Source organism: Anguilla anguilla, chromosome 1 (genome assembly GCF_013347855.1).
Source record: "Anguilla anguilla isolate fAngAng1 chromosome 1, fAngAng1.pri, whole genome shotgun sequence".
NCBI classification, from domain to species: Eukaryota; Metazoa; Chordata; class Actinopteri; order Anguilliformes; family Anguillidae; genus Anguilla; species Anguilla anguilla.
Genome location: NC_049201.1, coordinates 61,803,404 through 61,817,545, shown reverse-complemented (window position 1 = coordinate 61,817,545; position 14,142 = coordinate 61,803,404). Strand labels below are relative to the sequence as shown.

The following is a 14,142-nucleotide window of genomic DNA, read 5'->3' as shown; positions in this document are numbered from 1 at the left end:
CACCGGAGCCTCATACACACACACACACACACACGCACACACACCTGAGCCTCATATACACACACGCACACACACACACACCGGAGCCTCATACACACACACACACACCTGAGCCTCATACACACACGCACACCTGGATCTTATACAAACACACATCTGGACCTCATACACAAACACGCACCTGGATCTTATACAAACACACCTGGCCTCATACACACACACCTGAGCCTCAAACATACACACCTGAGCCTCAAACAAACACACACTTGAACCTTATACAAACACTCACCTGTACTTCATACAAACACACACCTGAGCCTCAAACAAACACACACCTGAGCCTCATAAAAACACACACCTGAGCCTCATATAAACACATGCCTGAACTTTGCACAAACACACATATGGACCTCATTAAAACACACACCAGCAGAAACAATGCACTGTGCAAGAAACTAGAAGTAACTTAGTGTTAATGATAAAGTGCACTGCAGTTAGACCTAAAATAAGCTTATGTGTAGGTTACATCTCATTGCCTGCCACTTATGGTATGTACCAATATTATACACAGGGATATATCCGTAGCAATGCTGCAGACTAAATTCATATAGGTTGTCATATAAGTTAAAACAGCATCATGCTTTTACTCTTTTATTTCACAATGGTTAGCTCTACCAAAAAGACCCCTGTAAGTACCACATTTACAGTAGTTGTTATAACTGGTGAAACATATGAACTGATTTCCACACTCTTGGCTCCAGTGACCGTTTTAGGACCAGCTGTAGATTGAAACATCCGCTTTCTCTAACACAGAGCCAAAGAAACCTGCCTTATCCTGTTGCTTTTCCCAGCATGCACTGCGAACACTTTATCCAAACTCAATGCGTACACAAAAGCGGAGGTGTTTGTCTATTACAAAGGGATCGTAATAAAAAAGAGAATGATCATACTTTTAATTTGGACCTAAGGATTATACTTTCCCCATTATATATGAAATAATATGGAAAAAGTACATATTTACACAGCCGTGAGCATGTACCAAGAGGTCCATTTAGGGCACATTTTTAGGGCACACAATTGTTGTTTCTTGCTTTTGTAGTGTTTTGTGGTGCAGTATACAAGAATGGCCAAAGGTGTAAATAAAAACATTTTCAATTACATACTAATGCTAAAGTAAATATATATTCTCAAAGACAAGATGTGCCTGCTAACAAATGCACTCAGATGCTTTTATAAAGGACACTATAAGGATGATAATCTGTAACATTTGATATAGTTTGACATAATTAATTTTCATTTTTTTATGTCTAGTGTACCTTGCAGGCTGCAGGTATGAGTCTGTTTTCTCACGCTGTGGGTCTGAATCGGGACTTGAAAAGGGCCCACGTTGGAGGGAATACAAAGCCTTTCATTGGGAGCAAAGCAGTTTGGACGCCACAAAGCACGGGCGCAGCTGTAACTGCGCTTCCCTCCTGGAGGGATAATGAGCACTCAGCAGATTCGAGGGGTAAGATTTCAGGCGTTTGCACACAGAGCCACTCTGGCCAAAGCCCTTGTGAATCCGGGTTGGATTTCAGCCCCTGAAACCCTGAGTCAATCTCAGCCCCTCCATGGCTCTCTTTATCTGTTTCAGCTCTTTGTAGATCAGGGTGATTATTTTTCAGCTTGGTTTTTCGAACAAAGATAAACTCTGTCTACGCCTCATGTTCCCTGTACACCCATGTCTGTCTCAGTGTCAGTGTTCCGTACTTTCTCTGTCTCCCTCTCTCTGTTTCTTTACTCTCTCTTCAGGTCAAATGCATTATTTGCAACAATAAAGCACTACCGAAACATTTTAGATAACTCAATTTGCAGAATAAACTGCATCATTTCTGAAGGAAGAAATAATGATATCTCTGTTTTCATCTGCCTTCTTTTCAAGTACCATGCTATGAAGCTTCAATCGACGACTAAATCATTTTTTAAATTATAACTGATCTGCAGGCCTTGCTCCAGAGTTGTGAGCGTGAGTTCATGCAGGAAAAGAGGCTGACCTTGTTTATTTCACAGGGATGATATTTGTTCCCCCTGTTGGGAGGAAATGGCTTGGAAACACATTCCAGCACTGTGCTTCCGATAGTTTCCATTGAATTTGAGTTTTTCACTTAAAAGTATCTTCCTCTCTCCCTAACCCCTTTCCTTCTCTGAACCCAAATCCTCCAACGCTTTCTCAGCCTCTTATTTTTCTCTCAATCACACCATCACAGCATTCAGAAGCTTCTTCCCTGCTCCCAGCTGATGTCGGTTAATGCCCAGGGGGAGTGTTTCAGACTGCAGGGGGTCCACCTGCATAGGCATGCCCACGAGCTCTCCCATACTGAGGAGCTTGCAGCGATGAGACAGCTTGGGGAAATTAAGATAAAGCTGGATAAAAAAAGACTGATGTAGATATGCAGCTGGAGAGTTTGGCATTTACTGAAGCAGGTGATCTGCAGTAGCTCACACACTGAGTATATTGGATTAGATTTCAGGTACAGGACAACATGCAAAAGCAAAATACCCCGACCCAGGAAAGTAGTGTTCTTTCTTCCATTAATCTGCCTCTCTGTCCGTCTCCTACTGACTTCCTGTAGTAACCAGGCAAATGAATGTGCAATCAGAAGGCTTCCGTTTCTAACCCTGGGCGTGGTAGTGCCGCTGTACCCTTGAATTACTTCAGCTGTGTCACTGGATGGAATGTGGAGTGTAATGAGCGTAGCCCTCTGTGCTGAGACAGCACGCTAGCATATCTCTCAGGCACGTACGCATGTCTCTCGCTGGATGCCCTGGAGGATCCTCTTGGCGGGCAGCAGGAAGTCGATGAGGCAGCGGAGGCCGTCGCCCCGGTACTGCCGCTCCACCACGCTGAACAGCTGCCACAGGACGGTGGCAGCGGTGGCACTGAAGGGAGGGTACAGGGCTGACAGGGTGCTCTGAATACAGCTGTCCAAGGATTCAGAGTCCTGACAGAGAGAGAGAGAGAGAGAGAGAGAGTTTATTTATGATTCTTTTCTATCTTCTCTTTTTTACAGATTATTATTATTATTATTGTTGTTGTTGTTGTTGTTGTTGTAATGTTATTGTTGTTTGTACACTTTGGCAATATTTACTGTTTTAAGTATTTCCTGCAGAAAAAGCATTTTTGGAATTGTAGAGAAACAGAGAGAGAAAGAGGGAGAGGGAGAGAGAGAGAGAGAGACAGAGAATGAGACAGAAAGAATGAGACATTATCACACAATGTCCACTAACAAAAGAGCTACTTGTAGATGCTTATAGAGGAAATTGTTGAGAGCCACGCAAGATGGTCACTTACTGTAGAGTAAAGAATAGAGATGAGGATGAGAGGATGGCACACGCGTAGACAAAACAACGGTTCTATTCAATCAAACCACAATGTCTGCAATGTTCACTGCCAGTTTTACATGGCTTTGTTTTTCCACATTTTTACACTAATTTCAATGATAGCTCAACCCACAACCTTTTGCAAGAAACTGAAACAAAACAGTCATGCTTGTGTAACTTCTAGGGTAACAGCATTTAGCTGTTATGCTGAAGACAGGCATGAATATTTCCTCCATTTCTCAGCACTGAACAAAGCTGTGCACTCTCTTTACAGATGCATATTAAAGTATACATAAAGCACTTACATGATTAAACAATTAAGATGTGTTTGTACTTTTAATTATTATAGTTTAGTATAGTGTGTCGGAGATTTTACCCTTGACATTTATTACAAGGTATGCTGAAATGCCAGGATTCAGTGAAAATATTCCACTGAGGATTTAGTGTGAAAAAGCATTTCTTTTGCCACCCAGATTCCTCTGCAAGGCTTCTAACACGGTATTTTACTGACGGAGGAGTCGTACCTAGTCATGTTCATTACCATGCCTAAATTCTTTCAACATTCCTTTCTCTACCCTGCTGTATACATACAGTACACACACAAACCACACGCGCACGTACACACGTACACGCACATACAGATACACAGACACGCATACACACATAAGCGCACGCACACATACACACACAAAACACACATGCACGAACACACATATACATGCACATACAGAGGCACACAGACACACAAAAATGCACACACACACACACACACACACACACACACAAAGTGGACAGATGAAGTTATTCACAGACTTTCAGAGGATGGACATGCCTGCAGATCTACAAGTGCAGTTTTTTTTTTTACTTCTTTGCTGGGTTGTCCCCACATTGACCACTCAGTTCTACTTGTAGTTAAAGTCTAAAATGACTCCACTGTGCATAGCCACCAGGCAGCAGCGGTGATCTGACCCAGCCAGCCAGGCTGTCTGTGAGCAGGACCCGTCCAAGGAAAAATCTGCCAGCGTGAAAGCAGCCGACATCTCCACAGCATGGGGAACACAGAGCCCAAGGCATTTTTCATCATTCCAGTGTGTTTTATGTGCTTTGGCTTGTCATATTCATATCAATGCAATGAATGGAATGAAGACATTGAACAGCTCAGCACAAGAGGAGGTGGAGGATTATCGGTACACAAAACGTAAAGAGACATTTTCAAACCAAAGTCATCAAAAATATACAGTATAATCATAATTTTGGACGCACTATTGAATTGGGCTCTAAAGTATTAGCACAGTTTCTGGAAATTGTCAATGAGAGATAGCGTGGGAAAGAGCTTAAATAGATGCACGGGAAACACTAACTCAGCTGCAAAAGCAATCAGCCTGTTTGACTCAATGGCTTTCCAGCGCTTTGTTTTCTCAGCAGCCAGTAGGTGCCCTTTAAAGCACTGGGCCACTCCCGTTTTTGTTCGGGCCGCGAGGACTTTCCCGTGGCGACGCTCTGCGCCAGCACTGGTCTGGAAGACGCAGTCGGACACTCGTCCAGCCTCCCGCCACACAACAGGAAACCAGGGGGTCGCAGGAAATGTGCTCAACGCTCCCCTTTCCACTGGCGAGAGGGGAAACACCTGTGGGCGTGACGTCACGAGCGACGGACGCAAACACAAGGCCTGGAAAGTCCTTCACACCACCGTTTCATTGTGTCTGCAGGGTAGCTGGGGTTTTTTTGGAGGATGTGGTGACATGACCCGCCAATAAAAATGACAATACAAACTGTACATGACTTTTGTTTTACCTATTACACCCGGAATGGGTTGTGAATTTTTACGGTCATAGTGTCAAAACTGACAGCGATTCTACATTGTAACTCCAAATGTTTCTTAGATAAAGTTACAACACAGCAGAATTGACTATCATTGATAATGTTGGCCAAGCAAAAATACAACATTTTGATCAAGGAGTCTATTTGTCTACTGTTGTCGACAACATTCATCACACAGCTGAGTTTATTTATTGTGGGATGTCAATGTGGGATGTCATCCAATGACAACTTTTGACAGCTATTTCACCAAAGAGTTTGACTGATCTAATGCAGTAAACACATGCATATCAGTGCAGTTCCACTTCCCCTCCCCTGTCTCAACTTGGTCACGCCACAACAACAAATAGTGAGAAACCAGCCCTGGAGCACACAAGGCACAGGAAGTCACTTTCCCCATCTGTGGCTTTGGCTTTTCAGCTGGATGATGTCATTTCCGTAGGACAGGCCGTTGTGTGCAGGGGCGAGGGGTTGAGCAGAGGGGCAGGGAGGGGGGAGGGGCTTCCCATTTACACATCGGTCCAGAGTCTCAGCATTCACCCCGCGTGTTCTGATCGTCTCTCTGTCCTCTCAGTGCCACAGACATTAACTGGCATCTACGCTGAGAGACGCTGCTCAAAGGCACCCATTGTTAGACGCCCATCTCTGACAGCTGCGCACTGCTGCTGTCCCACACAACACGCCCGCCTGCATTAATGCTCAAACGCTCGCACTGGCTCAACAATATGCTGCTGGGCCTTGGCCACTATTGTACCATGGAGAAGAAGAATAACATCGTGTTTGATAGAAAAAAAGTAAAGATTACAATGGGAGTGACGTCACCACACAGCACTTCGCACGTAACAAGACGACAAATACCTAAGGTGGCGTCAATGAGGTGGCCAAAAAAAAGGACTGTAAATCAGTGACTTATTAGAGCAGTTATACAAGGAGCTGGGCAATAAATTTTACTATGAGTCCCACCCTACAGAAAATCAATTTTGCCTCCACTCTTTTACAGACCAGTACTCCTGGGATACTGTAGGCCTTTTATTAATGCAAGATAAGTAAGCAAAAGGGAAACAGGCGTGAGGGTGTGTGGCATCATTCTGCATTCCTGCTAAGCTTGGCAAGCGCTCCCATGAACAATTACTTCACCTACAAGACCAGCGCGAATTTGTGTAAAGCGTAATAAACTCAAACCTATGCAAAAACTGAACACTGAAAAACCGCTGTTCACAACGTCCGTGACTGCTCTGTGACTGCAGAAACCATTCAAAGCGGTGCAGTCTCTCAGTCAGGAAGACAGACAGTTTAAGCAAGGGATATTACTGCTTTTAGGTCTTCCAGTCACAGCAAAAAAAAAAAAAAAAAGTAGTCCTCCGGACTCCGGTTGGTGTAATGTCTGCGGTGCTGTAATAAGCAGGAGTTCTGTGGTGAGGCTGGTGCGGAGTGGAGTCTCCCTTTTTGATCACGGGCCTTTGCAACAGCAGCCATGAGGTAGAGCCGCTAGGGCAGCAGACTTGTAATTAGTGGGCTGAGGGTTTGGATTCCAGGTGGGGCGTTGGCCTTATGCCCTCGAGCAAAATTTGAGGACATCTGCCACACAAGCAGATATACAGTGTAACATACAGAAAATATATACACTACAGTCAAACAGTGCTACCACTATGGAAGTTCCCTAATGAAATCAAGGTAAAGTAAGGAAAGGAGGCATTTTGATATGCTTGACCAACTCAGTGCATAGTACAGATAGTTTCATCATTTCCATTTTAATTAAATAGTGTCAATTAAGTTTTTGTTTCTTTATTCAATTCTATAACTTTCCACTGATATGCATGTTAACATGTGGTGGATCCTCTCATTGAGAAACATTCTGCACTGCTGCCCTGAAAAACAGTCATTACAAATGCGAACAAATGGTTTATCTTGAGGGCTTTCATTAGTTACGGGCCTAAAAAGAATGCTTGCGTTTCAGTGTTCCAGGAATCTGCTCCTGCTGTATGTCATGTACAGAATTCTATGGCGTGAGGGCAAATTCAGCTGTTCTCTCTTCAGTATAAGAGGGGCAGTACATACCATAGAACTTGTCTCAACTTCCAACCAACCATGAAATGCCTGAGTGTTACAGTATATTGACTGGACAGGCTAGAAGTGAATCGCTGCTTGTTCAATAGCCACACAGTATCAGTAGTCGGCCCACACACAGTTGACATTTTTTTCAGTACAGTTCAAGCCCCCACAGTTCTGGAATAGCTCCGTCCTACACAATGTAAATCTGTGACTTTGGACAGAGAGTTCAGAGAGTGAGAATGGGAGAGAGATATGTGAAAAAAATAGAAGAGAGGATATAGAGAGTAAAAAAGACAGGGGGGAGTCAGAGGGAAACAGGGAGCAACAGGGGGAGAGAGAGAACACCAGACACATTTAGTGGGTCAGGGACACAAAGGAGTTGCGCACCAGGCCTCCAGTGGAGCATGAAGTGACCAGGAGAGAGAGTAATGTGAGAGCATACACACACACACACACACACACACACAGGAGTAGGCACACAAATACACAGGTGCAGGCACACAAACACACACATGCACATGCATGCATGCACACACACACACACACACACACACACACAGGGGTAGGCACACAAACACACAGGTGCAGGCACACAAACACATGCATACACACACACACATACACACAGGGATGAAATCAAGTAAATTCAGTGCATAGGAGGCACATACAAACAGGTACTTTTCTTTACAGTACATCTCAGAACGTTTGATTCCAATTCTGATTTGCTTAAGAGAAGTTATCTGGAGGAAAGAGAGGGCAAATGGCCAGCAGGTCAATAGAGCAGAGGGGCAGTAGTGGCAGAGGGGCAGTAGTAGTAAGGGGCAGTACTGGCAGAGGGGCAGTAGCAGCAGAGGGGCAGTATTATCAGAAGGTAGAGGGGCAGGACTGGTGGTTTTAGTAGTGGAAATTGCCTTTCTCAGACCGCCTGACAGTAAAGTCTCAAGATTTCACAAATGTTGGAGGTCATTTGAAGGTGACACTTTATTATTGTTCTGAATTTGATCCAAAGATGACTTCAGTGGCACCCGAGGACAGGGTCACATACATCTTAACCCCTGCCACTTGATGGCTAACAGAAGCTGCCTGCAAAAGGCTTGGTACAGAAACACATGACTCTATAAATGCTGCAGTGGTTTACAAAGATCTCTCGGAAATTATATATGTTCATGTCACCTCTACACATATAACCTTTAAAATGTAAGATATATAATAAAATGAACTCAGTCTGTTGAGACCTGTGGAGGGGAAGGGGACCTAGGACAGTGAGGTGTGTGTGTGTGTGTGTGTGTGTGTGTGTGTTCATAGAGCATGGAAAATGCATTACATCAGTGACTCATGGCCCTGTCACTCAGCTTACTCACCTGCTAACACTCTCGTAGTAATTACGCTACATCAACCACAAGCCCAAACAATAGAAACATAAATACAATGTGCAGCCATAGGTTACATGTGAAATCACCATTAGATTGTGAACATAGGCGTTGATGGCACAACAAAATATTTCCTAAACTTGTTACAATTATCTCAAGCAGGTCAGTCAAGTTGTAAATGTATTGAATCAAAAAACGAAAAATAAGCAGGGAAATGTGATCTTATGCCGCTAGGTTGTTACTTGGTTAAGTCCTATCTGTCAAATCACAGAAAATGAACTCATTTTAATTTATCCTAAAGACTGACCCACTCTGTCCCCACGCAATGCATGGCCATTGTTTACTTGGCTGGTCAATAAGCATGTTTGCATTACTTCAACATAGACAGACTAAAATGCATAGGCCTATATATTACAGTGTGGTTTAGTCACGTGATATTTGTTATAAGGATTTTAAAAATGCGAGCGATTATTCTAGATTTTTCTACTGGTAACAAAGATGTTTCGAAATTCTACAGTCAACCCCATGCATTACATCTTTCCTTTTCACAAAGCACTGCAGTTAGAGGCCATAGTGCCAAAATATTATCAATGGCTATCTACAACATGACTAATTCAGCTCAGGGCCCTATGTTTTTCCCAGCCAATTTTTGCATCTCCGAGTTACACAGAGGTTATCGTCACCACCCTTCCTTAGACCACAAAACATCCCCAGATATAAAGAGGACATGTACTCCATTTCCCATCACTGCCCCTTACACAGATATGGCTCACATCATTCGGCAGCCCAGTGCTTTGTCCTGCAGGATGCAAACATCGTGGGACAGGAAGAAATTAGCATGTTGCCCAGCAACAGAAGACATCCCCTGTTGACCCTATAGGAAGTTACATCACTAAAACTTGCATTGTGTGCACAGTAAACAGAGTATGGATAGCAAGACAATCACTGACAACAAGAGGTGAACAACAGGGTTTTTCAAAAGTTGTGTCAGTCACACAATAAACACACAATGAAGCAGAGGACATAATTAGAACACTTATCCCTCAAAGACAGGCAAAAGAGAAAGAGAAAGACCTATTGCCCTCCACAACACTAATTCACAAGTGATTGGGGGCTTTTTATTTTCATATACTTCATCTAGTTCTCTTGAAGAACAATAAAGAAAACTTTGTGTGATTGCTTCTCATCCCACAACAAACAACACTATTACATCTTCTAAAAGTCTGATTCTCAGTCAAAAACAGCTTGAGGGGAAATACTGAAGCTGAAGGAGCACCAGAACATCAGCGGCTTTAATGCAACAGCAAAGCGACTGGGTTCGGTGCTCAGAAGTTTGATTAAACCAATGTCACAAAGCAATCAGGTGAAGCGATGGGGCGACTGAATTTGGCTGCTAAGCAGTTGGGAAATTCCAGCTGGACAGACATGCCAGTTTGAAAAAAAGATGAATGAATTTGTCGAGACTATTAATGGCCACCAAAACCAACTGTAGGAAGCAGGTCTGGAACAAAACTGTTATGACTGTGAAGTAACCCTTGCATTAAGACACAAAGACAACCCACACCTACAGACATTCCAACAAAACCAAGCCTGACAGATATGATCACACAACATCTGTTTTATAAAAGACACCTGCCATCATTCTCTCAAGAACTGGAAAGGTATTATTACTGTTGAATATAATGGAATGACAAGCATGGAATTAAAAATTTAACTCCGGAAGGGTGTCGGGTAGAACATGCAAAAACAAAGGGCAAGCAGACATGCTTTACGAAGGTGTGTTATACATTTCTCCCAAAGCCAGCATTCCCTGATTCAAAGAACCATCGGGAAACTCCTTTGTGAACTCCACAGTAAAGTTTAAATAAAATGTGGAGCTTAGTCAGAAAAGTCAGAAACAGGGAATGTGAGGTGTGTAATGAGGAGATGGGCGTTCCGGACAGGTAACGATGTCCCACACAAAGGAACAAAGCAAGGAATTCAAACGACAACGGCATCCTCCAGCACCGCCTGTCTCTGAACACAAAATTCCTTTTCCCAAATGTTTTTCTGCCATGCTCATGCTGGACTAGCCCTGACACAACCTGGGACAGCTGGGCTTCTGCATTCAGAGGAATCAGTCCTCCAGGTTCCTATCCTGCACACACAATTTTCAACTTTAACCCAGGGCTTGAAACTACGCACAAGAAAACCTCCCACACAAAGACAGGAACACCAGTTGCTTATCCTCTGTGGCATATTAGAGAAAAGCAGCTTCGCACACTGGCAGGGAACACACAATTTGCATTTCTCTGAGAAACACAATTTGCATTTTGAGCGTCCATTTTTGTAATTGTATGCAGACTCGTAACAATGAACTGGTACACCGCATTCAAACAAAATGAACATGTCCCGCCATTACCAAAGTCAGCTTTCAACTTCTTTAACATTGTATTCAGTTAATGAAACTGCTTTGCCATGCTAAACTGTTGCTTTGAAAAAGGTGCTCCGCACTCCTAAAAAAAACCCTGGTCAACGGGACCGTGACTCTTCCCCACAGTGCCGCATGTGGCTTCGCTCTACAGGTCTTACCTTTATGCTCAGGTAGTTGTCACAGCTCCGGGACTTGGCTCTGGGGTGCATGTTGTGAAGTAACAACATGTACAAGCGGAGAGGAACCGAATTAATCAACCGACCGAAAAAGAACCGTGAAGCCCGGTCACTTTGCTTTTGACGGCCATGTCAGTTTTGCGACGCTTGTACGGTGCCCCTCCGTCCCTCTCTGTCCACAGCCATGACGGTCTCCCCCAGCTGTCCCTGGCTCTACCTCCGGCGGCTGTGCTGAGCTGAAAATGTTCCACTGAAGACCTGTTGAAGCGTGAGAGAGGCAGCACGCTCAGGCTCTCCCTCTCTCTCTCTCTCTCTGCTGCTCTCTGTGCCCCCTCCTCCTCCCCACTCCGCTCTCTCTCTCCCCTCCCTCTCCGCTGCTACAGAAGCCTCTCCCAGCAGGGTAATCCATACAGATGCAACTTCCTTCACCATTCAGAAAACACACTACCTGACCCACACACAACAATGCCCCCCCCCTTCCCATCACCCCCTTCCCTGCCCTGCAGGGGTACTGCTCTGACTGACCCCCCCTCGACCCCCTCGACCCCACCCCCACCAAACCTCCCCGCCCCCGACGGCTGCTCTTTGTCCTGAAAAAACAAATGGACTTGGGTTTCAGCTTATTCTGCTGGTTTTGAAAAGAAAAAAGGAAAAAAGAAAAAGAAGACATCAGCATACCATCAGTGGTGCAGGTCACCCGCGTCACAATAGTGACCCCTTAAATCTTCACCGTAGTAAAGCACATTCTCACACTAAGGGACTCATTTGGGGACCAGACACGTGGGACCTCCTATTCCTCAAACAGCCAGGCCAGAGACAAGCAATTTTCAAAACTGAATTCTCATTTGCTAATTATACAACCTAACTTAAAAAATGTAAATATTCTGAATTCCAAAACACATTTTTAATGCAGACTAATGATTGACAGGAAATTAGATGGAAGAAAAAAAGGCTGCTTTGCGATGAGTGACATTTGTCATTTGAGATTGTTCTCATGCTCAGTAATAATATCCTCCCTTGAATAAATGCTATGCAGAATGGGAACGTGGTCATTATTCAACCACGAAAGAGAGGGAAAGACTGAATCCATATTCTGAGTGTTTGTTTCAGAATATGCTAACTGCCACTCTGTCATGTATTCACTCATTACACATCAGAATCCACTCCAACCTGCTCTTGAATTGAACATAGGGAATCATTGTCGGGGAAAACCGGTACGGTGAGAATGCGCGATTTCTTTGAGCGCCCTCGATTATACGTATTAAACAATCGTATGTAAACAGGGACCTTAGCGAGGTCTGGTAATTAGGTTGGGTTAAATTTAGAAACGCCTCACATTCTTTTCAGACAGCATTAGTCACAGACACTGCAGTGACCCTGGGGAAGCCGGCTACTGTGTGTCCACCAGAGCAGCCCTCACAATACCTGAATAAAGCTACAACCCGCCATAAAGGATAAGATGGTATCATCGCACTTAACATACATAAAAAAATCACTTATATTAAATATAAGTTAAAATAATCAAAATGTATAAAAATGTTTTACTTACAGTATGAGAAAACTCTGGAAGTTTTAATAATTAAATATCTACCATCTCCTCAAAATGAAATATGCATAAAAAATAGGAAAGTAAGCCAGCATAAAAACTATTCAACTGAATTTTAAAACAAAGTGAGGATCTCTCTCATAACCCCACTTCCACTCCCTCTCATTCTCAGAACCAATCAGAAGGAAAATCAAAGACAGAGTTTGTGATTGATTGCACCTGTAACTTTGTTGTTACAGCCAATCATGCAGACTCAAGCTCACAACTCATCTGTGCCCCAAGGCTAAATGGCCTCTTACATGTTGAAGCTATGTTTGTGGCCTGCAAGGAGAACCAGATTTTACTGAAAACAGTTTTTTCTAAAGGATGAGCCATGCCTCCAAGCTTAAACCAAGGGAAGATTTACCCTCAGTTCGGAAAAGTCACATTCCGTTATTGTCAGTGCTGTCTGTAGCATTGCCCCTGTGCCTCCACCTGCTGTTGTTAATGCAACCCCACCACCCAACTTTTAAAGATACATTTCTGTCACAAGGACTGCAATTCATTCACTGCTTCATGGACCAACACAGAACCCTACCCTGTAAATGACCCAACTTTGACACATACATGCAACTGGCCAAACATTTCTGTAGGTGTATTTATTGTATTGTTTTTTATATGTACATAGTGTTATTTTTCTGTGATGACGTTTAATATAGTTATGCTTTGTGTACTTTAATAAGAAAAAGATGGAAAAATATAAATAAAAACCACAATTTAATTAATTGAATGCACTGCAAATAGATTTAACTATAGCATAATGTCAAAACTGAGCATAATGAAACAACTGATCACACAATGGAAGGATATAGACCGTAAGATGAAATGTGCATGAAATTTAAATATGATTTACAATTACGCTTATCAGAACGACATTCATTACAAATACATGATGGCTGTTATGGAACATTTTAATTTATGTCAAGATTAAAATGCTCCCATGGCTATAATTAGAAACAACATTAATAAAAAGAACAGTACACAACAGGACATGTGATTTCCCAAGGGGATAAGACAGACAGGAGAAGATTCCTGTGAATTCTTATCTTTACATGTTAAATAAATGAAACAACAGAAAACATTTTCTCATGAACTAAACTTTAATTGAGGGGCAAATTAGCAAGGAACATAACTCTATGCACACCTAAAGATCACTCCATGCCAGTGACATGTAGCAATTAAAATATCAGAGCTAAAACCCTGTTCCCAGAAGAGGACAAAAATAGTTGTTTCTCTTTCATCAGATAAAAGTGTTTAAAACTCATAACAACAAACTGTGATCTCAGAGGCTCCGCCCACCAAAAGTCTGGTGATCCAGGGAAGGCGCAGATCACAGAGTGCCCAACAATGGCTGGAGCATTTACTCCA

At 43.1% G+C, this 14,142-nt stretch overlaps 1 protein-coding gene across 6 annotated transcripts in view; it reads right to left on the bottom strand.

The window, feature by feature from the left end:
• zgc:158766 (uncharacterized protein LOC100009641 homolog) overlaps positions 1-11,495 on the bottom strand; it is a 32,658-nt gene extending 21,163 nt beyond the window's left edge. For 3 of the 6 annotated variants that reach the window (XM_035434733.1, XM_035434743.1, XM_035434751.1), the window contains exons 1-2: positions 11,172-11,495; positions 2,784-2,981 (exon numbers count right to left, since the gene is read on the bottom strand). In XM_035434733.1, coding sequence (XP_035290624.1) covers positions 2,784-2,981; positions 11,172-11,240 — 267 coding nt within the window. In that variant the 5' untranslated portion in view covers positions 11,241-11,495. The remainder of the gene's footprint in view (positions 1-2,783; positions 2,982-11,171) is intronic. The other 3 variants (XM_035434704.1, XM_035434723.1, XM_035434714.1) reach the window with 2 other exon arrangements.
• Positions 11,496-14,142: the final 2,647 nt, after the last annotated feature.